The 27,808-nt window shown below is 36.8% G+C and overlaps 1 protein-coding gene across 15 annotated transcripts in view; it reads right to left on the bottom strand.

Moving 5' to 3' along the window:
* The window catches only part of MBD5 (methyl-CpG binding domain protein 5), a 509,020-nt gene that overhangs the window by 49,305 nt on the left and 431,907 nt on the right, over positions 1 to 27,808 (bottom strand). For 11 of the 15 annotated variants that reach the window (XR_013401821.1, XM_077956502.1, XM_077956509.1 and 8 more), the window contains 3 exon segments: positions 5,494 to 6,162; positions 1,673 to 1,775; positions 437 to 617 (listed from right to left, as the gene is read on the bottom strand). Coding sequence is in view for 14 of the 15 variants with exons in the window: in XM_077956502.1 (XP_077812628.1) it covers positions 437 to 617; positions 1,673 to 1,775; positions 5,494 to 5,606 (397 nt within the window). In the remaining variant the exon portion in view is untranslated. 15 annotated transcript variants of the gene reach the window in all.

The following is a 27,808-nucleotide window of genomic DNA, read 5'->3' as shown; positions in this document are numbered from 1 at the left end:
GATATAAAAAGTTTTAAGCAAGGTGATTTCTGTTTAGTAGGTGTTTGACAAATAACTAAAAGAATAACACTGCTTTTGGGGACGTGATACCACACATTCCAATCCACCCCCGGGAAAAAGGCTACATTTATTTCTTAAAAACCAAGCGAAGATTTGTTAGCTCAGCTTTACACACTTGCAGAGCATTTGGATGTACTAATTAGTGTTTATTCTGCCTGTTTAACTGAATGCTCTGGGTAAGAAATTTTGGGAAATAACCTCACTGTATTTTTTCAGAACTAGTTTGCTATTTGTAATAAAATGATAGAACATACAGAATTTTAAAAGCATTGTGCATGCTTGAAAAGTAGAATGAGAAAATGCTTGGCAAAATGATTTCTAGCAACTCCTTCCCTAGGGAGAGGAGAATTCTTGAACCTTTCACCATATTACATACTTGTTCCTCCTCCAGGACTGGTGAGCACCAGAGAAGGATGTGGGGCTTCCATGCTTTTATGAAGTGTGGCCACTGCAATAATTTTTCTTTTATGTATGCATAGCTTTGTGACATCTTCATCTGCCTTAACATCTTCTGCAGTTCTCTGTTTCACAGCAGCTCCAGGATCAAAATTAAACACCTGGAAAAAGCACAGCCTTTGTTTAGAATATGTCTGTAAAAACATTTAATAAAAAGATCCCTTTCTTTAAAAAAAAGTTGTGCATAGATTAAGCCATACATATGAATAAAACTTTCTCAAGTTTTTAAGAAAGGCAACTTTATATAACTTAGTAAGTACTTCTGCTGAACTCAAGCTTTTAGTGGCAAAGTAAATAATGAATATTATCCTAATTCTAAGACAGCCAAGATAAACATATGAAAAGGTATAATATCTGATAATGTTCTAAATTTTAGATACCTCCTGATGTTCTAACAGTGTAAAAACAGATGAAATACACTTAAAAAAGACAAAACAAAAAGCTATGATATTTCTACATTTAACTTTTTCCTTGGCTTCATTTTATTACTATGTTAATATTATCCTGTCACTGATTTTGAAAATCTATTACTTGTTTTTTAAAAAATTTATTTATTATGTAAATCCTTTTCTTTGAATGTGGTGACACACAAATGAGAAGGAAAAATTGTCTAAACTTTACTTTTAAAATTAGCATTATAATAGACATTCACAAAATAATGACCTATTTCTATAGCAAATAATATTTTACCATTTTACATGATTTTACTTTTCACCTTACAAATTAGTAAAACAGTTTCATATTTTGGCTATGAGGGTTCAGTTTTGTGATTCTGAGAATATATGTGGCAGATTTATCAATGCCAGTGCTAACAATAACATTGCAGATTTGAGCAGTTACAGTAATGAGAGAAAATATTGCACTATTAAATGCTGAGCAATATTAGATATAGTTCTAATGAAAAGGTACAAAGGTGGTTTTAATGAAATATTTAATAGGAATATAGATTTGACATCTTTGAAAATGACTCTCAGACATGAATTATTTTCCACAATTTTTAAGTATTCCAAAATGCATGCAAAATATGATAATTAGATAAAGAATTAAAATGTATGATTGGAGAAGTAATAAAAAATAAAATGTGAAATGAGAAAGACAAATGTATAAAATACCTAAAAAATAAAATACTGCTGTAGATCTATTGTGAAACGGTTACCTTGGGAAGAATAAGAGGACATTCCAAGCCACACTTGCATGTTCCATCGGTAAGCAGGTATGTTTTAACCTGCTCCAAGCAAGATAACAAAGACCCACTGGGACTGTAAAAATAGTTTAAAAAACATCAGGAAATAATTTTGACTACACATATTATATGAAAAAAGGCATAATTTATAGTCTTACTGTCCTTTATGGGATATTTTCCCACTAGGGAAAAGCATTTTCTTTGTCAATATTATGTTAGCTACTAAATTATAGCCTTTAACACTATTGTGTTTTCTTTTGAACCAAAATATTTCTCAGAAAAATACAGATCTCCATAGAAAATTAAATAAAAGTATTTTGAAAACCAAGAGTAGACTAAAGGTGGTAAAAATGCTATTCTTAAGGACAGAAGCAGGCAAGAAAGGAACAAAGAAAAAGAAAACTACATAAAAGCAACGACTCTCATTTTAAACTAGAATATCTACTTTTAAAGCTCTTTGAGGAAAAACTGAAATTTAGAAACATACTGAGGTTCGAACCAGAAAGTTGGCAAGTCCACAAAAGTCGGAGTGAACAAGTCCCTGTTTATCTTGGAATCTAGAACCAAGTTGTCCCTATGTAAAAACAGGTTTCTTTTTTCTCCCCCTCACCCGTGTGTTTCTTTAAAGATATAATAGATCAGTTATATCTGAAGATACACTGAAGAGTCAAACTCTAGAGAGAGAGAGACAGAGAGAGAAAGAGAGAGAGAGAGAGAAATTAAGCAGAGTTGACAAAAGATAGGAAACTTTTGAGGAAATAGGGTTTTAGGCAGCAGAAAGATGCCTTGCAGGTCTCTGGGCTAGTAATTGTGTAGGTGCTTCAATGTTACTAAGTTTCAGATCACAAAAGTCAGTGAGATATGTGAATACTCATCAATACAGACTAGATACTAATTCAAATGACAAGAGATGTCTCTGATTTTTATTTACAATGGGAGTTATTATATTTCATGTGAGATGGACAATCTGCATTTTAGGACTATATTAACATGTCAATGTTTTAAATTAAATACATATTATGCTTTGAAATTATATACTTTTCACTTGAGAATACCTTTCATTTATGACTATTTACCAAACCTTCACTTAAGCCCTCTGATCAAGTTCATCCAAAAACAATAATCTCCATTTCATATACAAAACATTACAATACTGGACACAGATTATTCTATCTCTACAAAAACACAAGTAGTATTTTTTTAAATCTATAAGTGAACCAGCTTTAAAATGCAATTCATATTTATGGACAGTTATGAAAGTAATTTCAGCATGTAGAAAATCTAAACAAAAATCCTCAACTTTGTCAAATTACTCATTTACTTAGGCTAATTTTTTTCAGGTGATATGCAGAGAATTCTCATTTTAGTGATGAGTTCAACCACAGCAGGGAAGGGCAAAAAGATATTTTTGCAGGTGTTGTGATTTCAATAAAATTAAATCAGGCCAAGCGCAGTGGCTCACGCCTATTACTCCAGCACTTTGGGAGGCTGAGGCAGGCGGATCCCTTGAGGTCAGGAATTTGAGACCAGCCTGGCCAACATGGTGAAAACCCATCTCTACTAAAAATATAAGCATTAGCCAGGCATGGTAGTGCGTGCTTGTAATTCCAGCTACTCGCGAGGCTGAGGCACGAGAAATGTTTGAACCCAGGAGGCGGAGGTTGTAGTGAGCCAAGATGTGCCACTACACTCCAGCCTGGGCGACAGTGTGAGACTTTGTCTCAAAAACAACAAGAAAAAAAGTATAATATCTTGTTGATTTTTCATGTGAAGCATTCATGAATTTGGTGAAAAGGAACTGCCCGACATTTTAACTTAGAAGAAAGTACATGGACTGAATCCTAGAGGAATTTAACTGTAAAATTAAACCTGAAGACAAGAATTCCTTAATTCTATTAAAGTACTCCAGACGCTTTAAAAACATTTCCTCTCAACAAGTCAGCTGGGTTCTTTCTTTCAGTTGTATCTCTTTAATTAATTTCTCAGAGTAATAATTAATGGAAAAAAATAGTTAAAAAACTTACAGCATAGATAAAGCTTAGAAGATTGGAAGTAGGTGGAAAATTTAATGTGTAGCCTCAATGCCACGCTGAGGCAGAAGCAGCTGGAGACTAACCTAAAAATTATGAGCAAACTGCACATTGAGCAGGGAGCTATAGAAGGAGCTATACATGTTCAAGTAGTAATTTAGTTATACACAAACAAATTAAATCTATACTGGTTAATTTAATTTGAGAGTGTTTTACCTAATCTAGGAAAGCTTGTTTCCAAAATAATTATCAGTATACAGATTTGAAGTTGAAGAACCCATACTAACAAGGATATCAGATCGTATAAAGTCTAGTCAGACTTGGAAAATCATGAACATGATAACTGACAGTTTCTTAGACTTTAACTTGGTTTTTGACTCCTAGACTTAATTTGGTTTTTGCTTGCAGAAATTGAAAAAGCTCATTTATCTTTCATAGGAATAAAAATGAAGTGAAAAAAATTATCCAGATTTTAGAGTCTTTTGTTCTATGCTGAATATACATTTGCTCTTTACAAACTAGAACAAACATAAGTATAAACGTATAACACAGATAACTTGCTATATTATATTTATAACAAAGTATTTCTGGTAGTTTGTTAACAGCACTGGCAATAGAAACTCTGAAGAAGTTATCTCATGTGTGTTTGTTCATCTTATCTACCATGGGATGAGCTTCATATTCTCTGCTTTCTTATCTCTTCACCCCAATAAATATGGATCACATCTTTAATATTATAGAAGTAAAATTTATGCGACAAAATGCTTTTAATTGGCAACTAGATTTACCTCAAGAAATGCCTTACACACAACAAGCAAACAAATTCAAGACAGAATCTGAACTGACTTTCTGAGTTATTATGCCATAAAATAGTCTGTGTTTACATAACCAAAAATATCTCATTTCTATAAATACATTCTTGCTGGACTGGCAAATTCTGTTGAAGCTAGGCTATAAATAGTCACACTAAGAGTAATAGCATCCATTTAATAATGGAAGGTGATACCTTTTAAAAAGTTATAGTCTGTTTCTGAAAGTTTTTCATTACATCACAAAGAAAGATTTATGGTATCTTCTTTCATACACTTACAGAAAAACTATGAAGTAGGGAACTTAGATGTCAACTATTTAGTAAGTAAGACTAAAACTTCTTTTTAACAGTTTAATCATTCCATTCAACTTGTTCTACAAGAGATGTATAGCACTGACGTTGAAAAGAGTAGGCATTTTATTTGTATGACTATTTACTTGTAAGATGCAGAGCCTTCTCCATGACTTTTTCACTTTTACTATTACGTGCAAGGAAATAGATTAAAGACTATGCAGAAAAAAAAAGAAATGTATTTTTAGTTAACAGAAGGCATTAAGAAGTCTAATAACTGAAACTTTCTATGTATAAAAACTCAATTTTATCAAAAAAGCCAGCTGACATACTCTGAAGGACAGAGTAATTCAAGTCAAGTGATACTTCAAGTATTTTACATTCTCCTGTGAATGTGGTAATGATGATTGCATGTTTCTTTTAGAAATCATCATATTTTTCTTTATTCTTGTTACAGAGATAAGCAGAACGACACCTTACATAAACAAGTAATGCACAAAAATTCTCTGGAAATCTAAGGTAATTAAAAACTCTCATATGTTTCTAGCACAAAGGTCACTTATTCACATTTATATGAGGAGCCATCAGTCACCATGTTTGGTTCTCTCCTTAGTCTTTGGAGTGCAACTTTGCAGGTACCACAGGTAATAATAAGAACTTACCTGACATAAAGCACTCCATTTTGATCCACACGACGCTGCCAACCCACAGGAACTTGTATAGCTGGAAGACCTCCTTCCTTGTCCCCTCCGTCACACTCTTTGCCTCCATTCATTTTCTGTGTCTGCTAGGGACTCTCCAAAGATATCAGCAATAAGATGATATCCTCATATTACAGAGCATGATGGCCTTCAACAGTGGGCCAGTGCAGCACGGTTTTTCCCAGACTGTACAAAACTCATTGGGAAGCTTCAGCTCAGTTTGGAACCAAGTCCTTGAAATCTGCCATTGTGAAAAAAATCAGCTTCCCATTATAATCTACATTAAATAACCAATATTTAATTCCTAAGGATGGTCTACATGGGTAAAAATGAGTGCTTCTGACTAAGGAAAATCATAATTCACCAATGCTGGTACCTGTGTGAACTGGGGGTGGGGAGTGTAAAGTTTTTAGTTCAACATTTGTCTTGAACCTTGATGTCGTACTAAAACAATCTCTATTGTTTAGAAACTGGTCTCATTTTTACAGTGTGAGTCAGTTAATATTTCCAGGTACCCGCCTTTATAGGCCACATTCTTTAAACTTTCTCTTTATCTTCCAATCTGAATCCAAGGTGTTGCAGGTTGGTTCATCTGATGTTTTCATGACTTCAAAATTCCAATAATGTAGCCTGAAACATATGTAAATATGTGAACTTGTATATTTAATGTTGAAAACTGAGATGCTTTACAATTTTAAAATAGAATAAACTATGAAGTGTACCCAATGACGTTGATGTCCTTTGCTATCAAAATCATATGTCAAATTCAAGTTGTTTTCTTCTTCCAACTTAGTCCACTTACTCCAATTAAACCAATTTACTTGCTCTTCAGCATATTCAACTTTCTAATTACTGGAGACAGACCCGTAATTATGGCATTACATATACGCATACACTCAAACATACACACGTACACATAAGGCCTCCTTCTAACTTGACATAAAAATATATCCATCACTTCTTATGACCTGTAAACTACAGAGATGTGTGTTAATCCAGTCATATTTTAATAACTTCTTAATATTATATAACCCTTTGATTCAGTTTTCTTTTCTAATCATTATACAGTTTTGGTCTAGAGAAGAAAATGTTTATTTTTTTTTAAATAAAAAGTTAGAAGGAAATAAATTTATAGTACTTTTCCAAATATAAGAGGCGGTTTCCCTCCAATATTACTGAATATGAGTGTAATCTGCTTTATAGTCAAGAGTTTACAAAATTCCTTATATTATGGGGTGCTCTTTTAATTCCCTTATTCAGTTACGAGGTGCTATTTGAGGAGGACATACTAGCTTGAAACTGCCATAATCAATGATAGTGTGGAATGCTTATAAAGGTTATCTTGATTGAGCTATTAAACAAAAAATCATGGCAAGTAAATTTGTAGAAGATTTAGTACCCAGTCTTGTAGAGAATGCAACTTCACAGTTGTTAGTATTATTTGTTTTTATAAAGAAGCCTTTTTATGACCAATTTAATATACTGTATATAGTTACATTGTGGGATTCATGAAACTACACTAAAGAATGGATGAAAAACAATTATCATAGTGTTGAATGAATGGGATTTTTGGTTTGTGATAAATATTTCAGTGGCAGCATTGTCCATAGATTCAAAAAGTACTATATTTCAAAAAATTTAAATGGAAGTGAAGATACACTCTGAAAAAGTGTGTTAAATGACTTGAGATTCATATGAAAGTATTAAATTAAAATCATTTCAAAACATGTAAGTGAAAAAGTTAATGTATTATTTTAGACAACATGCATTTCAAATACGCATGTATAACTTAATCAAGTAACAAATTAAGCACTGTAAATAGACACACAACTACTTAACTACATTCCTAAAAGTCTGTGTATTTAAGTTGGCCCAAACCCTTGTTTTGGATTTCTCCTTAGGAAAGCAGGAGACCATCTTGTGGTAAAGGCCATCATATATTCAGGTATATGCCTTATTTGCAGGCATTTTGATATATAAAAGGCATCATATATTCAGGTATATGCCTTATTTGCAGCCTTGGCTCTGAGGCAGGTTAAGAGTGTTGTAATGAAGCATCTACTCACAACTGAAAGCAAGGAACTGTGGGTATGGACGTGGCAAACACTGGCAGGCAATGGGGAAAATATCAAAAATTTACTGGGAAAAATTTTGGAGTATAAAGAAAAGTACCAAGTAGTAGCAGTCCCAATAGGGTCTCAAGCTGGTAATTTGCATCACTGGCCCCAGTCCACTGTGCTATGCTTCTCACAGAAATGTCCTACCTGCAGGCATAACATCTTCCACTCACTATACCTTTGACCATGACTCCAGCTGTTCACGTCTGTGTTTATTCACATTTCATTCAACAGTTACTGAGTAGCTAATATATGTGCTAGATACTATGCTAGGTGCTGGGAGTACAAAGATGGTAAGTACTGTGGTCTGAATGTCCGTATTCCCCCCAGAATCCACAGGTTGAAATCCCAACCCCCAAGGTGATGGTATTAGGAGATAGAGCCTTTAGGAGATGATTAGGTCATGGGGGCAGAGCCATCATGAATGGCATTAGGCCACAAAGAACTCTCTTCCAACATGTGAGTTTACAGCGAAAAGACCATATGCACCAGAAAGTAGTCTCTTACCAGACACTGGATCTGCCAGTGCCTTAATCTTGCCAGCCTCCAGAATTATGATACAAAAGTTTATGTTGTTTATAAGCCATCTAGTTTACGGTGTTTTGTTATAGCAGCCTGAATTAAGACAGCAAAATACTATTTATCCAAAGCCCAGTGTAATATTTGGCTCTCATGAGCTACTCAGTGTGGAAGAACAGAAAGGAAAGAGGACGGGCGGGATGAGGATGGGTCAATCCCTGTTCACAAGGAGTTTGTGGCCTCATGGAATTTCTAGTGCTTGTGAAAGTGGTATGAACTTTGTGCCATCCTGGACCCCTAGTTTTGTCAAATAGCAACAGACTCTGATGACCAAACTTGTTTTTTTATAGTCCCTTTTCATGCCTGTTTTACTACCTTGCTTTTCCAAAGAAATCTCTTCAGTGGTCTCATCATTACACTGGGCCCATTCCCATTTTCCCTACTTTTCAGCTTTCTGTTTGATACCTTTTTTTTTTCTTCCTGCCTGCTCTTAAATGTGGCTCTAACTTCCCTGAGACTGGCTGGCTCACTCCATTAAGTAATTTGTGGATCTGCCAGATAATAACATTGCAGTGATTGCTGCCAAATGCTTCCCTCACATTTCAGTAATCAAAAATACCAATATCTGATGGCTGGGTTTTGCTTAAACCAGCAGTTCTCTAACATGGTTCTGGGACAAACATCATTATTGCCAGTAACACCGGGGAACTTGTCAAAAATGCAAATTCACAGGCAGACTTAATGAATCAGAAACTCTGGGGACAATCTATTTTTTAGTAAACCCTCTAGGTTCTTGTTCTGATGTCTGTTCAAAGTTTGATGCCTGATCAAGACTGACACCCTAATCCGTCTGCCTCTCTTCCCAAGAAAAGGCTGGTTTCATAGCTTTACATCTTGCAGGCAGCCAGCCCTCTAATTTCTTTTGTTCAGGGTTTGGGGATGGGGTATGGGAGGATCAGCCCTTTTTTGCTGCTACTTCAGCCTTCCAGAGGCAGCACAATTGTAAGGGTCTTAGGAAGCCCTCATAGCAAAAATCCAATATAGTTGTCATTTATCTGTTAAGTGGCATTTTTTTTTCTCAACATTCATCTTGTGAATTTGGAAAATACAGAGAAGTTTGAAGATGAAAATAAATACTGAACTGTAATCTCACTGCTGAATAATAACCATGGAAAATACAAAAAAACTATAAAACTCCAATTAAAGAAATAGAAGAGGATACAAACAAATGGAAAGCTATTCCATGCTCATAGATTAGAAGAATTAATATTGCTAAAATGACAATGCTACCCTAAGCAATCTACAGATTCAGTGCAATCTGTATCAAATACCAATGACATTCTTCACAGAAACAAAAAAGTCCTAAATGTCTGTGGAACCATTGATATGCTTCTTTTCAATCATTTGTTTTTAGAAAGTTTTAAAAGCTTACATAAAAAATGAGTTTAGTAAACAACAACGTCCACTACTCTAAATTTACAATGTAAACATTTTGTCATTTTTGCTTATTTTAAAACATAAGATGAAAACATTGGCCGGGCGCGGTGGCTCAAGCCTGTAATCCCAGCACTTTGGGAGGCCGAGACGGGCGGATCACGAGGTCAGGAGATCGAGACCATCCTGGGTAACACAGTGAAACCCCGTCTCTACTAAAAAAATACAAAAACTTAGCCGGGCGAGGTGGCAGGCGCCTGTAGTCCCAGCTACTCGGGAGGCTGAGGCAGGAGAATGGCGTGAACCCGGGAGGCGGAGCTTGCAGTGAGCTGAGATCCGGCCACTGCACTCCAGCCTGGGTGACAGAGCGAGACTCCGTCTCAAACAAAAAAAAAAAAAAAAAAAAAAAAAGATGAAAACATTACAGATGAAGTTAAATACTACCCCCACCCCCATCCCATTTTCCTTTTCAGCCCAATCCCCTCCCTTCCACCCCAGAAGCAACCAGTATTATGATTCTCGTCTGTATCCTTTCAGGTCATGTTTTAATATGTTTGTTTCCTATATATGTATACATAAACAATATTTTACTGTTATATGTATTTTGAAATTTTATATAAATACTGGTATATGGTACATATAATTCTGTAACTTGCTTTTCTAAAATTCAACATGTTTTGAGAGCCATCTCTATTGAGGTATATAGATTTATCTCTGTTGCAGATACAGGATTCCAATTCATGAATTTTTAACCTCAAAATTGTATTCTATCATATGATTATACAACTATTCATCTATTTGTAAATAATCATGTTAATGGATCTGCACATTTTCAACTTTACAGATATTGCCAAATTGTTCTCTGAAGCAGTTGTACTGATTCCAAATATTTTCTATGTGTAAATGTGTGTCTTTTAAATATTGAATCATTACCACTTTTTTTTCTTCCTGGGCATTTTACTATGACATTAAACACTTTTCCAAAACATGATCTTTAATTGTTGGGTATAACTTTGTCATAAATATATATATAATTTCTTTACTAATTTTCCTTTGGTGGACATAGATTTTTCTCCCAAATTTTCACAATGACAAATAAATCTCATAAAAATATTCCTGTACATATATCTATGCCCATCTTGATAACTCATTTAAAATTATTTGATAGCATAGAATTGCATAATTCTAGGGTCCTTACATTTCTTAAAGTGCCAGGAGGGTAGAACTAGGAAATCATTTCAGGCCATGTTTCTTAAACTTTTGAAACTGAAGCATACCTTCTTTTGCTAAATATTAAAATCGATTCTACTTGCTTTCAGGATTCTGATAACTTCACCTTCTATATAGACTCATCCAAGATGTAGTCAGGCTTTACTTTTATAATTTTATAATTATGATATTATGAAAACTAAAGCTTCTCCTGTTTTCCAAATTTAACACTTTAATATTACTATGCTTTTAGAAGTATCTATTTCACAGCATCTTGCCTCACCTCTCCAAAGACCCACCTTGCTTATATGGTTTCATTTAAGCCCAATAAGCATAGGTCAAAACATAAAAGATTTTGTGATATGAAGGTACCTCCATCTTACTAAGACTCAGGATCCACAATAGGTCTTATACTTAGGACTTAATTTATATTTATTTCACAAACAGTTCTGTAGCAATAATAATGAGATGCAAAATTGTGTGCGTGTGTGTGTGTGTGTGCATGTGTGTATGTTCTGAGGGACATACCTGCCACGATTCCACCAATGTTTTCAGTTTCCTGATTCCTTTAAATATGCAAATTAGTCTCTGGAAATGGCTTTTGGTGGAATGAATTTTAGCGACTGGATTTTCTTCTTTACATTGGCTTCTTCTAACCATTCAGCATTCAAATTAGACATCATCTCCTCAAAAAGACCGTAATGTAAACTCTAGGGGTACTCTCTCACACTTTGTTAATTCACTGATACTTTTATTATCTGATGATGATTATTATTGCTTATCATTTATTTGTGTGTTTATTGACTAGCTCTCCCCATTGGAATGTAAACAGTCTAACAGCAGGACCTTGTCATATTCCCAGTTCCTGGTATAATCCCTAGCATACAGTAGGTGCTTAAATACTTCCAAAAGACTGTGCATATTCTAATTAGTAAATATAATTTTACATTCTGATTTTTTTTTTTAATTTATTATTATTATACTTTAAGTTGTAGGGTACATGTGCCTAATGTGCAGGTTTGTTACATATGTATACTTGTGCCATATTGGTGTGCCGCACCCATCAACTCGTCATTTACATCAGGTATAACTCCCAATGCAATCCCTCCCCCCTCCCCCCTCCCCATGATACGCCCCGGTGTGTGATCTTCCCCTCCCTGAGTCCAAGTGATCTCATTGTTCAGTTCCCACCTATGAGTGAGAACATGCGGTGTTTGGTTTTCTGTTCTTGTGATAGTTTGCTAAGAATGATGGTTTCCAGCTGCATCCATGTCCCTACAAAGGACACAAACTCATCCTTTTTGAGGGCTGCATAGTATTCCATGGTGTATATGTGCCACATTTTCTTAATCCAATCTGTCACTGATGGACATTTGGGTTGATTCCAAGTCTTTGCTATTGTGAATAGTGCCGCAATAAACATACGTGTGCATGTGTCTTTATAGCAGCATAATTTATAATCCTTTGGGTATATACCCAGTAATGGGATGGCTGGGTCATATGGTACATCTAGTTCTAGATCCTTGAGGAATCGCCATACTGTTTTCTTCCATAATGGTTGAACTAGTTTACAATCCCACCAACAGTATAAAAGCGTTCCTATTTCTCCACATCCTCTCCAGCACCTGTTGTTTCCTGATTTTTTAATGATCGCCATTCTAACTGGTGTGAGATGGTATCTCATTGTGGTTTTGATTTGCATTTCTCTGATGGCCAGTGATGATGAGCATTTTTTCATGTGTCTGTTGGCTGTATGAATGTCTTCTTTTGAGAAATGTCTGTTCATATCCTTTGCCCACTTTTTGATGGGGTTGTTCGTTTTTTTCTTGTAAATTTGTTTGAGTTCTTTGTAGGTTCTGGATATTAGCCCTTTGTCAGATGAGTAGATTGCAAAAATTTTCTCCCATTCTGTAGGTTGCCTGTTCACTCTGATGGTAGTTTCTTTTGCTGTGCAGAAGCTCTTTAGTTTAATGAGATCCCATTTGTCAATTTTGGCTTTTGCTGCCGTTGCTTTTGGTGTTTTAGACATGAAGTCTTTGCCCATGCCTATGTCCTGAATGGTACTACCTAGGTTTTCCTCCAGGATTTTTATGGTATTAGGTCTAACATTTAAGTCTCTAATCCATCTTGAATTAATTTTCGTATAAGGAGTAAGGAAAGGATCCAGTTTCAGCTTTCTACTTATGGCTAGCCAATTTTCCCAGCACCATTTATTAAATAAGGAATCCTTTCCCCATTTCTTGTTTCTCTCAGGTTTGTCAAAGATCAGATGGCTGTAGATGTGTGGTATTATTTCTGAGGACTCTGTTCTGTTCCATTGGTCTATATCTCTGTTTTGGTACCAGTACCATGCTGTTTTGGTTACTGTAGCCTTGTAGTATAGTTTGAAGTCAGGTAGCATGATGCCTCCAGCTTTGTTCTTTTGACTTAGGATTGTCTTGGAGATGCGGGCTCTTTTTTGGTTCCATATGAACTTTAAAGCAGTTTTTTCCAATTCTGTGAAGAAACTCATTGGTAGCTTGATGGGGATGGCATTGAATCTATAAATTACCTTGGGCAGTATGGCCATTTTCACGATATTGATTCTTCCTATCCATGAGCATGGTATGTTCTTCCATTTGTTTGTGTCCTCTTTGATTTCACTGAGCAGTGGTTTGTAGTTCTCCTGGAAGAGGTCCTTTACATCCCTTGTAAGTTGGATTCCTAGGTATTTTATTCTCTTTGAAGCAATTGTGAATAGAAGTTCATTCCTGATTTGGCTCTCTGTTTGTCTGTTGCTGGTGTATAAGAATGCTTGTGATTTTTGCACATTAATTTTGTATCCTGAGACTTTGCTGAAGTTGCTTATCAGCTTAAGGAGATTTTGGGCTGAGACAATGGGGTTTTCTAAATATACAATCATGTCATCTGCAAACAGGGACAGTTTGACTTCTTCTTTTCCTAACTGAATACCCTTGATTTCTTTCTCTTGCCTGATTGCCCTAGCCAGAACTTCCAACACTATGTTGAATAGGAGTGGTGAGAGAGGGCATCCCTGTCTTGTGCCAGTTTTCAGAGGGAATTTTTCGAGTTTTTGCCCATTCAGTATGATATTGGCTCTGGGTTTGTCATAAATAGCTCTTATTATTTTGAGGCACGTTCCATCAATACCGAATTTATTGAGCGTTTTTAGCATGAAGGGCTGTTGAATTTTGTCAAAAGCCTTTTCTGCATCTATTGAGATAATCATGTGGCTCTTGTCTTTGGTTCTGTTTATATGCTGGATTATGTTTATTGATTTGCGAATGTTGAACCAGCCTTGCATCCCAGGGATGAAGCCCACTTGATCATGGTGGATAAGCTTTTTGATGTGTTGCTGAATCCGGTTTGCCAGTATTTTATTGAGGATTTTTGCATCGATGTTCATCAGGGATATTGGTCTACAATTCTCTTTTTTTGTTGTGTCTCTGCCAGGCTTTGGTATCAGGATGATGTTGGCCTCATAAAATGAGTTAGGGAGGATTCCCTCTTTTTCTATTGATTGGAATAGTTTCAGAAGGAATGGTACCAACTCCTCCTTGTACCTCTGGTAGAATTCAGCTGTGAATCCATCTGGTCCTGGACTTTTTTTGGTTGGTAGGCTATTAATTATTGCCTCAATTTCAGAGCCTGCTATTGGTCTATTCAGGGATTCAACTTCTTCCTGGTTTAGTCTTGGAAGAGTGTAAGTGTCCAGGAAATTATCCATTTCTTCTAGATTTTCCAGTTTATTTGCATAGAGGTGTTTATAGTATTCTCTGATGGTAGTTTGTATTTCTGTGGGGTCGGTGGTGATATCCCCTTTATCATTTTTAATTGCGTCGATTTGATTCTTCTCTCTTTTCTTCTGTATTAGTCTTGCTAGTGGTCTGTCAATTTTGTTGATCTTTTCAAAAAACCAACTGCTGGATTCATTGATTTTTTGGAGAGTTTTTTGTGTCTCTATCTCCTTCAGTTCTGCTCTGATCTTAGTTATTTCTAGCCTTCTGCTAGCTTTCGAATGTGTTTGCTCTTGCTTCTCTAGTTCTTTTAATTGCGATGTTAGAGTGTCAATTTTAGATCTTTCCTGCTTTCTCTTGTGGGCATTTAGTGCTATAAATTTCCCTCTACACACTGCTTTAAATGTGTCCCAGAGATTCTGGTATGTTGTATCTTTGTTCTCATTGGTTTCAAAGAACATCTTTATTTCTGCCTTCATTTCGTTATGTACCCAGTAGTCATTCAGGAGCAGGTTGTTCAGTTTCCATGTAGTTGAGCGGTTTTGATTGAGTTTCTTAGTCCTGAGTTCTAGTTTGATTGCACTGTGGTCTGAGAGACAGTTTGTTATAATTTCTGTTCTTGTACATTTGCTGAGGAGTGCTTTACTTCCAATTATGTGGTCGATTTTGGAGTAAGTATGATGTGGTGCTGAGAAGAATGTATATTCTGTTGATTTGGGGTGGAGAGTTCTATAGATGTCTATTTGGTCTGCTTGCTGCAGAGATGAGTTCAATTCCTGGATATCCTTGTTAACTTTCTGTCTCGTTGATCTGTCTAATGTTGACAGTGGAGTGTTGAAGTCTCCCATTATTATTGTATGGGAGTCTAAGTCTCTTTGTAAGTCTCTAAGGACTTGCTTGATGAATCTGGGTGCTCCTGTATTGGGTGCATATATATTTAGGATAGTTAGCTCTTCCTGTTGAATTGATCCCTTTACCATTATGTAATGGCCTTGTCTCTTTTGATCTTTGATGGTTTAAAGTCTGTTTTATCAGAGACTAGGATTGCAACCCCCGCTTTTTTTTGTTCTCCATTTGCTTGGTAAATCTTCCTCCATCCCTTTATTTTGAGCCTATGTATGTCTCTGCGTGTGAGATGGGTCTCCTGAATACAGCAGTCTTGACTCTTTATCCAGTTTGCCAGTCTGTGTCTTTTAATTGGAGCATTTAGTCCATTTACATTTAAGGTTAAGATTATGTGTGAACTTGATCCTGCCATTATGATATTAACTGGTTATTTTGCTCATTAGTTGATGCAGTTTCTTCCTAGCCTCGATGGTCTTTACATTTTGGCATGTTTTTGCAATGGCTGGTACCGGTTGTTCCTTTCCATGTTTAGTGCTTCCTTCAGGGTCTCTTGTAAGGCAGGCCTAGTGGTGACAAAATCTCTAAGCATTTGCTTATCTGTAAAGGATTGTATTTCTCCTTCACTTATGAAACTTAGTTTGGCTGGATATGAAATTCTGGGTTTAAAATGCTTTTCTTTAAGAATGTTGAATATTGGCCCCCACTCTCTTCTGGCTTGGACAGTTTCTGCCGAGAGATCTGCTGTTAGTCTGATGGGCTTCCCTTTGTGGGTAACCCGACCTTTCTCTCTGGCTGCCCTTAAGATTTTTTCCTTCATTTCAACTTTGGTGAATCTGGCAATTATGTGTCTTGGAGTTGCTCTTCTCGAGGAATACCTTTGTGGCGATCTCTGTATTTCCTGGATTTGAATGTTGGCCTGCCCTACTAGGTTGGGGAAGTTCTCCTGGATGATATTCTGAAGAGTGTTTTCCAACTTGGTTCCATTTTCCCCCTCACTTTCAGGCACCCCAATCAGACGTAGATTTGGTCTTTTTACATAATCCCATACTTCTTGCAGGCTTTGTTCATTTCTTTTTCTTCTCTTTTCTTTTGGTTTCTCTTCTCGCTTCATTTCATTCATTTGATCCTCAATCGCAGATACTCTTTCTTCCAGTTGATCGAGTCGGTTACTGAAGCTTGTGCATTTGTCACGTATTTCTCGTGTCATGGTTTTCATCTCTTTCATTTCGTTTATGACCTTCTCTGCATTAATTACTCTAGCCATCAATTCTTCCACTTTTTTTTCAAGATTTTTAGTTTCTTTGCGCTGGGTACATAATTCCTCCTTTAGCTCTGAGAAATTTGATGGACTGAAGCCTTCTTCTCTCATCTCGTCAAAGTCATTCTCCATCCAGCTTTGATCCGTTGCTGGCGATGAGCTGCACTCCTTTGCCGGGGGAGATGCGCTCTTATTTTTTGAATTTCCAGCTTTTCTGCCCTGCTTTTTCCCCATCTTTGTGGTTTTATCTGCCTCTGGTCTTTGATGATGGTGATGTACTGATGGGGTTTTGGTGTAGGTGTCTTTCCTGTTTGATAGTTTTCCTTCTAACAGTCAGGACCCTCAGCTGTAGGTCTGTTGGAGATTGCTTGAGGTCCACTCCAGACCCTGTTTGCCTGGGTATCAACAGCAGAGGCTGCAGAAGATAGAATATTTCTCAACAGCGAGTGTACCTGTCTGATTCTTGCTTTGGAAGCTTCCTCTCAGGGGTGTACTCCACCCTGTGAGGTGTGGGGTGTCAGACTGCCCCTAGTGGGGGATGTCTCCCAGTTAGGCTGCTCAGGGGTCAGGGACCCACTTGAGCAGGGAGTCTGTCCCTTCTCAGATCTCAGCCTCCGTGTTGGGAGATCCACTGCTCTCTTCAAAGCTGTCAGACAGAGTCGTTTGCGTCTGCAGAGGTTTCGGCTGTGTTTGTTATTGCCCTGTCCCCAGAGGTGGAGTCTACAGAGACAGGCAGGTTTCCTTGAGCTGCTGTGAGCTCCACCCAGTTCGAGCTTCCCAGCGGCTTTGTTTACCTACTTAAGCCTCAGCAATGGCGGGCGCCCCTCCCCCAGCCTCGCTGCTGCCTTGCCGGTAGATCACAGACTGCTGTGCTAGCAATGAGGGAGGCTCCGTGGGTGTGGGACCCTCCCGGCCAGGTGTGGGATATGATCTCCTGGTGTGCCTGTTTGCTTAAAGCACAGTATTGGGGTGGGAGTTACCCGATTTTCCAGGTGTTGTGTGTCTCAGTTCCCCTGGCTAGGAAAAGGGATTCCCTTCCCCCTTGTGCTTCCCAGGTGAGGCGATGCCTCGCCCTGCTTCAGCTCTCGCTGGTCGGGCTGCAGCAGCTGACCAGCACCGATCGTCAGGCACTCCCCAGTGAGATGAACCCAGTACCTCAGTTGAAAATGCAGAGATCACCGGTCTTCTGTGTTGCTCGCGCTGGGAGTTGGAGACTGGAGCTGTTCCTATTCGGCCATCTTGCTCCGCCTACATTCTGATTTTTTACCATGTAGGCTTATAAACTTTTAGCAACACATGTGTCTGAAATGAAACAGGTTTTTAAAAGAAGCCAGTGACTATGCATGTTGATAAAACAGCAAAAGAGCCTTTTGCTGTAGATTTTTCCCTGATGATCTCACAATCTTTGATGATTTCTGTGTTGAAAAAGTGTGATAGGGCATCTAAGAAAATTAATATGCTAACTTTAAATTTTATTTATAAAGTTAATCACAGCTTTATTTACTAAGTGGTTTACAGACACATTTTAATTGGATTAATAAAGGAATCTCTAAAATAAATAAATGCAGCAAAATAAAAATTAAACTTACGTTTCAACAGGATGCTAATTAATGGAACAGATCTTTTTTTTTCTCATTTTGCTTTACTGACATTATTGTTAACCTAAGAATAAACTCACTACTTTATGAAGTGTTGAATGGGTATTTTATTTTACTTTAATTTTTTGGAGACAAGGTCTTGCTCTGTTGCCCAGGCTGTAGGGCAATGGCACAATTACGGCTCACTGCAGCTTTGACTTCCTGGGCTCAAGCTATCCTCCTCCCTCAGCCTCCTGTATAGGTGGGAATCACAGGTGCCCAAACCAGGCCTGGCTAATTTTTTGATTTTTTTCGTGGAGATGGGAGTCTCCTTTTTTTGCCCAGGCTGGTCTTGAACTCCTGAGCTCAAATGATCCTCTTGTCTTGGCCTTCCAAAGTGCTAGGATTACAGGTGCGAGCCACCGTGCTTGGCTTAAATGTGTTTTTTTTTTTTTTTTTTTTTTTTTTTTGAGACAGAGTCTCACTCTGTTACCCAGGCTGGAGGGCAGTGGCGCAATCTCAGCTCACTGCAAGCTCTGACTCCCGGGTTCACACCATTCTCCTGTCTCAGCCTCCCGAGTAGCTGGGACCACAGGCGCCCGCCACCACGCCCGGCTAATTTTTTGTATTTTGAGTAGAGACGGGGTTTCACCATGTTACCCAGGATGGTCTGGATCTCCTGACCTCGTGATCCACCTGCCTCGGCCTCCCAAAGTGCTGGGATGAGCCACCGCACCTGGCCAAATGTGAATTTCTTAAGTTATACTCAAAACAACATGAAGTGACACCATGAAAATAAGTAAATAGCTGTTCTTCATAAACCTTGCTGAATAACATCAAATGCCAAATTCTTCTGATTAAATGATTAATGATAAAAATAATGAATTGGTTTTTGAGTCATGTGATATTATGAGTAAATTCTATTAAAATATTTATAATGACATCACACACTGATCTTGTGCTCAGTGGATGGGACTACTGGGAGACACAACAGGACAGAATTAGCACCCAATTAATTATTGATTTATCAAGATGAGACTATGTACATTAGGTAAAACATAGATATTTGGTATATCTAAATCATGGCTTATACTTTTAATACTATGATTATAAATTTAGCTCATGAAATATTTAAAGGTAATTAAGAAGTCCACTCTATTCCTATATCTGCAAGAGTGAACACCTCATATTCTCCAATTGAGAACAAGTCCTACATAAAACCCGCCTTTATATTTATATTCCAAAACAATATATACATGTAACAACAGACATGATTGGATTAAAAATAATAACATTACTATTTTGGAGAGGGAAGTCTGAGTGGCTACAACATAATTATCATTTTATTGGATAATAAATGAACATATTCATAATCTTTCCATCATTAGTGGCTGAATTATTCTTGTTAGAGTAACCCTAAATGACATTTCCCCGTTCTAATTATCTTTCACCATCATGTCAATTATTCAAACAGTTCCTTCACAGTACCTAGTCAATCCCTCAGTCAACCTTCCCCCATCTGTTTCACCTTTCACCTATTTATTGAAGACATGCATTTTTATTTATGAGCACACTTATCTTGCAGTTACATCTTTTTCATATTTTTAAACTGTGCAATAATTAGCCCCATTTTTGGCCTAGTTATTTTTCCATTGCTTATCTTCACTGTGCAGTCATTTCTTCCAAAATATACCTCTCAGATACATCCTTTGTAAGCGACCCAATACCTCTGCCAGGCTCCACTTATTCACTCAAACTACCCCAGCACATTTACATTTGTTTTATATAGTTGTACAAGGATACCCTAGAAAGGCAAATCTCTCTTGCCCCTGCCACTCACTAGAGAGAAATTCTCTAGCTTCAGATGTCCTTGACCGTTCAGTGCAGAAAAGTGTAAAAGTTCACAACCTGAGATGAGGGATCATAATGATGTAGGAAAGCTATATTTTTCATCAGCTCTCAAGGTACGGAGACAGGCTCCTGAGCGTGAGGCCAGTCCTCAGAGTCAAGGTAGCAGGCATGCTTGTCTGTGCCCATCTTTGGTCAATAAGATTATTTATACCAGGCCATATTTTGCTACGAAAATTCAGGAACTTGTACACTCTAGTCACATAGAAGCCTTCATTGAACAAAATGCTAAGTGTGGTAGGTTGCCACAAAATTGCAGTTCCTTCCATCAGGAAATGAATTTATCACTCCATACATTGAATCTTGGCAGGCCTTGTGATTTGCTTTGACCAGTGGAATTTGATGCATATGATACTGTTCAAGTTTTGCACCTAAAACTCAAAAGGCCTTATAACTTTCGCTCTTGTTTCTTGGAATGCCATCATCATGTGAACAATCTGAGCTAGCCCCATCGAGGATGAGAGATCACATGAAGAGAGAAGTCTAGCTGTCCAGCCAGTCCAGCTGAGGCCCTAGACTTGTAAGTAAATATAGCCAGCACCATGTGGAACAGGGATGAGCTGCTAGAGCTGGGCCCAGTCTTAACTGCCGACTCACAGAATGAAAAATATTATTTCAAATAGCCAAAAACTATACTAAAAACAATTACAAAGCCTAAAATAGGGTTTAACTTAAACCAATCATAGTATTGACAGGCTACGTAGCCTTAATGGTTAACAGCAGAAGCTAGAAGCTGGCTGGGTTTGAACCTTGGCTCTACCCTTTATTAACTTGTGACCTTGCACAAGTTTTAGAATTTCTTATAAAATGGGGATTATAACCATATAGGATTGTTCTGGGAAAAAAGTAAGTAAATGTAGATGTGCCTAGCACACAGTAAGTATCCAAATTGTTATTAGTCATATATAGCTATGAAAGTCATATTACAGAAATTTTAATAGCACTGGGAAAAAGACCATGATTTTGTTAGGTGAAAAAATGTACTATAAAATTATACATATAATTATCATCTTAATTTACAAAATGATACTATTTATATAGACATAGGAATAGAACACCACTATACTCTATATGTTCTCTGGTAATGGATAAACATACTTTCTCATTGCCTTTCTGGATTTTCAAATTTTTCTATAATAAACATATATTAGCTCTGTAATCAGGGAAAATACTACCTTCAAAAAATTAAGTGTTATATCTGTAGAAGAGCTAATTAATGTTTCCCTAATCCTTAGAAGTATTAGGGAAGCTTTTTATTGGAAAGCTTCATGCCCAGTAATATGCTATTATTTCTCTTTCTGTTTTATTCAAAAGGAGAAAAAGATATGGAGAGTTGGAAAGAATACTGCATTAACCTATTATGATCTACATACTGCAAGTAAAAATCAAGGCTGTCCTTTAGATTGGTTCTAAAATGCCTCCGGGTGTCATGCTCACTTTTCTACTTGGAATATTGTCTCCCATCTCACCCTCTTGTTCTTCACTGAATAGTGCCCATTTATCTCAGTTTAAATGTCACTTTCTCAGAGAAGTCTTCCCTCGTCTCCCTAATCTTTACTTAACTTTCCGAGTCTTTAAACTAGGTTCCCCTTGTAATTCTCCCATATAATATACAGTTATTTTGCTTCACAGAAGTTATTACAAACAACTGAGCTTTCTCTTCGCCCTTGACATCCTGCAATATTGCAAAAGAAAAAGCAGTTGAGACAAAGAAGTTCAGGTTAAAGCTTCACTTTGTGCCTTTGAAAATATATAATGAGATGGGAAGTGAAGGTCTGTATGCATATATGGAAAATACTTACTATGAAACACTTCCTTTCATTAAAGCCAAAAGTGAACAATTACCAGCTCTCAAATACATATCTTTAAAAAAATTTATTTTTTATATTTTCTGCAAATCCACCTGGGAATGTACTTAAGAAATGTAGGGAATTGTTTTAAAGAATAGTAACAAGTTATACCAGAACATCTATGAACAAAACGATAAACTCACTATAATTCTCAAGGAAAAATTATTTATGATTTATTCCTGTATGTTAGCTGTCAGCACAGCGGTTATTTTTTGCTTTTCTGTAATATGGTGATTTCTCATAAGGAATACCGATAAAAAAACTTGGCTGCATTTACATAATCTATTTAAGAGTACACCAACAAGGTTTGGGGGGTAATTTTCACATCTTATCTGTGCATGACTAATATTTTATCTACTCAGGATGCAGCTTAATATATGAATGTCAAATCTTTGCTGAAAAATGATGTATATCAATTTTGTTTATTCCCAAACCTGTACGATGAGAATACAATAATGTAAATTATGTCTATTTGAGGGTTTGCAACACACCAAATGGTGTATTCATATATACACTAGATATTTACATACACTTTTACTATAAAAATATTTAGTACTCTTCAATTCATTTAACAGTGGCTGCCAAGTTCCTACTTGGATTAATCAATACCAAACAGAGGTAAAGTAATTTATACTTTATATAAAGTATATAAATAAACATAAATAAATCAATACCAAACAGAGGTAAAGTAATACCCTACTAGTCCCCTAGTAACCCTGAAAATCAGGTTACTCAAAGGAAAAATAAGACAACTCCTCAACCACTGAAGAAACATACCCAAAGACACTGTGTCTGACTATGTATCTAGGAACACCCAAGTCCAATAAGTCTCTCCAGCAAATATTATTAAATGTTCAAGATAACTACAGTCTAGTAAAGTATCTGGTAAGGTCTTTCAATAAACAAGAGGAGGAAGATTATTTCTGTGCAGATTTTAGAAAAGGGAGCCCAAAGAGCATATAATCTCTAAGTCCCATGGAATAAGTGATCTTTTATTGTGTTTCTGTAGCTCACATATCAGGAATGAAACAAGTAGTAAAACCCACGGATGTTTAATAGCCTCATATGAAAAGTGTCTCAAGGAGACTCCATTCAGTACTTGACTGACTGTTCACTGGAATGATGAGGATGGCAGAGAAAATGTAGCGGCCACAGAAAACTTATGCACAAAGTACTCAGGTTGGAGAGGGAGGGAGTTTCAATATAACCAAATGAGGCATACAGTGTTTTAGAGGATGTTCTGAAAAAAGCAAAAACTGTAAAAGTCTCTAATTTAACAAACAGACAAGCAAAATGTAAGAGCAGCCATACACAGGAGGACTTTGGGTCAAACCCCACCTACAGAAGTGTTTGGCTTGCACATGGTTTAAGAATAATAATATAAGTAAATTAATTGACAATATTTAAATCAAAATATTTCACATAACAATTCTATTTCCTGCTTTACCTGAGAAACTGGACAATATGGTAACACTAGGCCAACATTCCTGCCTTACAACAATTATTTGGAACGGAGCAGTGGCTGCTCCTCCAGAAACAACTTGGCTCTCCAGTTCACTGCAATAACTTCCTGCTTCATTCCCATCAGCCTGGCCTCTATAGGCATTTGGGTTTCCAACTTCTGGAATAGAAAGTACCTTGAGATAAGGCTGAAGGTTTCACTATAGCCCTTAACAAGAGGTACAATTTATTTTGCTACATAGCCATTTATCCTACATTTCATAGTTTCTTCAAAAGGGTAAATGACGAATTCTTAGTCGATCATTATGCACTACCAATGTGTGTAGGAGGGCCAGTAAGCCAGCTAAAACCATAAGCACACAGGTAACTTTCCTAAGGAAATTGAGACTGTGGTGATTATTGACTTAGAGGAAGTAAAGGGTACAGAGAACCATCCAATATCAATCCTCTACTTTCATTCCTTCCCTTCCCTCCCTCTCTCCCTCCCCCCTCCCTCCCCCCTTCCTCCTTTCCTTCTTTCCTTCCTCCCTCCCTTCCTTCCTTCCTTCCTTCCTTCCTTCCTTCCTTCCTTCCTTCCTTCCTTCCTTCCTTCCTTCCTTCCTTCCTTCCTTCCATTCTTTCTTTCTCTTTCTTTCTTTCCACCATCATTGGCAATATCACATTATCATTATCTCAGGAACTTATCTTGGGAATCAAATAATTATGGAATCGAATTGTACAATTACTTATTTTAGGATATATAAAATGGCACTGATTTTTTTCTGGATTAAAAAATTGTTTTCTTTTAGCAAATAAAAAAATTCATCAAGTCTTTCAAAGGTATACTTGAGATCTTACAACCTGTTTACTTTCTCTTAGTCATCAGGAAGATATTACTATATTCTGTGTGACAAGGCTCTTCCTCAGCCTGGGTAAAATAATCCTTGGAACAGTCTAACTTATTTTGTTCTATTTCCATGGCCACCACTGGATAACCTTCTGATTATTTGATGGATTTCATAGGTGCTCTGATATAATTAAGTTACTCGGATAGCAAGCTCAAGTATTTCAGACACACACACACACACACACATAAATAAATACATTAAATACACACACACACACACACATAGGTAATCTGGTATACAAATTAATTTCTTGTAAATATGGATGGTCTGTGTTAGATCCCACAGGCCAGGCTCATCACTCTTGAGAACAAGAACAAAATCAAGTTTTTAATCCGGAAGAGCTACCCTGGACCACAGTTACTCCATAGGGTACTCCCACCATTGAGGTCTTCCCTTCATATCCAGACTATTGTTGTGTTTGTTTGTTTGTGTTTGGATACCACCTTCCTCTAACTACATCATTACTAGAAAAACTAGGGAATGATTTTTGAACCAGAGCAGGACAAGGGAAGTGTAGGACAGGGTGTGGCAACATGCTTGGGTGGTGCTGTTTCTCAGAAAGCAGCCAAGAGAGACAAAGGAGCAACCAAGGGATGTGGAAACAAGGTCAACTGGCATTTCTATTATATAATCCTGATATAATAAATGCCTCCAGGCATTATAATTAATGTTGCAAGTATTGGACATCAACTCTATGTGAGGCACTGTGATGGATGCTGGGAATCCAAACATGAAGAGAACGTAGTCCTCACCTTAAGGAGCTTACTGTCTGGGGAGCGGAGGGGTGGGAAGTGGGGCATAACACTGAATGATAGTTGTTATGATAGGGCTAAGTATGGCGTGCTAATTAAGCTCAAAGAGAGAGTTAATCTAGTTTTCAAGAATTGGTAGGTGTGGGCAGGAGACATCTAGGGCTGCATGGAGCTTAGATGGGCAAAGAAAAGGTTAGTAGGAGACCTGAAACTTCACCTAATCTTTGCAAGTGATCTTATTTCTGGAAGATTAATACTGAAGATTTTATATTTCTGTCTGTTAATAACATTTCTAATATCGTATTCATTTTTAGCTGGTAAACAAACATAGAGGTATCATTTTGTCAGACTTTTTAACCTTGAGATGTGGTAAGTGATGAAGCAGTAATAAATATTTTCCAAAGGAAGATGTGGATCCCTGCCTGATGCCTGAAATAGAAAATGATGACCAGACATTTCGATAAGCAAATGCTGTTTTTTTGACAAAGTATTATGAAAGAATGATGATTTGCTTCAATAAGAAAGGAATATTAGATGTGAGTGCATCTTCTTCAGAAGACAAAAAGAGCAACACATGGGTGAGAAAGTATTAGCCTTAGATAAAGTAGTTTAAAACCACTGAAATGTGCATCCTTTAATAAAAGAAGTCTATAACTTATGAGAAGAAGATGGCTGTGGTGCTAAAGTTATTTTAGCCAAATGAATAAATAATATTTCCATTTATCTTATCCACTTCCAGGAACTGCACTGAACACTTTATATATACACAAATTAGCTCATTTAATCCTGTAAGTTTGTTTTTAATTTTTGTGGGTACACAGTAGGTATATATATGTATGAGTTACATGAGATATTTTCATATAGGCCTGCAATACATAATAATCACATTAGGATAAGTGGGGTATCCATCATGTCAAGCATTTATCCTTTGTGTTACAAACGATCCAATTATACTCTTTCAGTTATTTTAAAATGTACCATTAAATTATTTTTGACAATAGTCACCCTGTTGTGCTAGCAAATACTCTGTCTTATTCATTCTTTCTATTTTTTGTACTCATTAGCCATCCCCACTTCTCCCCACAAACCCCCACTACCCTTCCCAGCCTCTGGTAACCATCCTTCTACTTTCTATTTCTATGAGTTCAATTATTTTAGTTTTTAGCTCCCACAAATAAGTGAGAACATGTGAAGTTTGTCTTTGTGCACTTGGCTTATTTCATTTCACATAATGATCTCCAATTCCAACCATGCTGTTTCAAATGATAGGATCTCATTCTTCTTTTGGCTGAATAGTACTCCATTGTGTATATACTACATTTTCTTTATCCATTCATCTGTTGATGGACACATAGGTTGCTTCCAAATCTTGGCTATTGTGAATGGTGCTGCAATAAACATGAGAGTGCAGATATCTGATACAGATTTCCATTCTTTTGGGTATCTACGTAGGAGTGGGACTGCTGGATCGTATGGTAGCTCCATTTTTAGTTTTTTGAGGAACCTCCAAACTGTTCTCTCTTTACATTCCCAATTTACATTTCCACCAACAATGTACAAAGGTTCCCTTTTCTCCACATCATCACCAGCATTCATTGCCTGATTTTTGGATAAAAGCCATTTTAACTGGGGTGAGATGGTATCTCACTGTAGTTTTGTTTGCATTTCTCTGATGATCAGTGATGTTGAGCACCTTTTCATATGCCTGTTTGCCATTTATATGACTTCTTTTGAGGAATGTCTGTTCAGATCTTTTGTCCATTATTAAATCAGATTATTAGATTTTTTTCCTATAGAGCTGTTTGAGCTCCTTGTATATTCTGGTTATTGATCTCTGTCAGATAGGTAGTTTGTAAATATTTTCTCCCATTCTGTGGGTTGCCTCTTCACTTTGTTGATTGTTTTCTTGGTTGTATAGAAGCTTTTCAACTTGACGTGGTCCTGTTTGTCCATTTTTGCTTTTGTTGTCTGTGCTTGTATTACTCAAGAAATTTTTGCCCACTCCAATGTCCTGGAGAGTTTCTCCAATGTTTTCTTGTAGTAGTTTCATAGTTTGAGGTCTTAGATATCTGAGTCTTTGATCCGTTTTGATTTGATTTTTGTATATTGCAAGAGATAGGGGTCTAGTTTCAATCTTTTATATATGGATATCCAAGCTCATTTAATCCTTATCGCAATTGTATAAGGCAATGCTTTTATTTTTTCTGTTCTAGAGTTGTGGAAATGGGATGAGAAATTACGTAAATTTACTATCTTTCTTTCTCTGGTAATTATCATTTTTTCTACTTTCATTTCTCCTTAGTATTTATTACTATCTAACATAGTCTATTTTTTTACAATTTATCTTATTATTGTCTGTCTCCTCTGACAAGAATGTAAGCTCTGTGAGTACATGGGATATAGCAGTCATCATAGCAGACAAAAATCTCTGCTAATTCTTGTTTTGGGTTCACTAGCTCCTTGAAGGTTGGCTTCGTATCACTTCTTCCCCCATAGCACAAAGTACAAGCCTTGCACGTACTGGAACCAAAAATATTTGCTGAGTGAGTGATGAACACTATTAATTAGTAGGCATATACCAAGCCCTCAGCACTGAACTAGTCGCCGTAAGATAAGGAAGTACAAAATACAGTCTCTGATTTAAAATAACACTTAGGAATAGAGCTAGGGATGAAGCATGAAATATAAAGAAACATGAGGAATACCAAGGGCATAAAAGAA

This window comes from Macaca mulatta, chromosome 12 (genome assembly GCF_049350105.2).
Source record: "Macaca mulatta isolate MMU2019108-1 chromosome 12, T2T-MMU8v2.0, whole genome shotgun sequence".
NCBI lineage: Eukaryota > Metazoa > Chordata > Mammalia > Primates > Cercopithecidae > Macaca > Macaca mulatta.
Note: the sequence above shows the minus strand (reverse complement) of the source record. Positions and strands in the feature narration are given on the sequence as shown.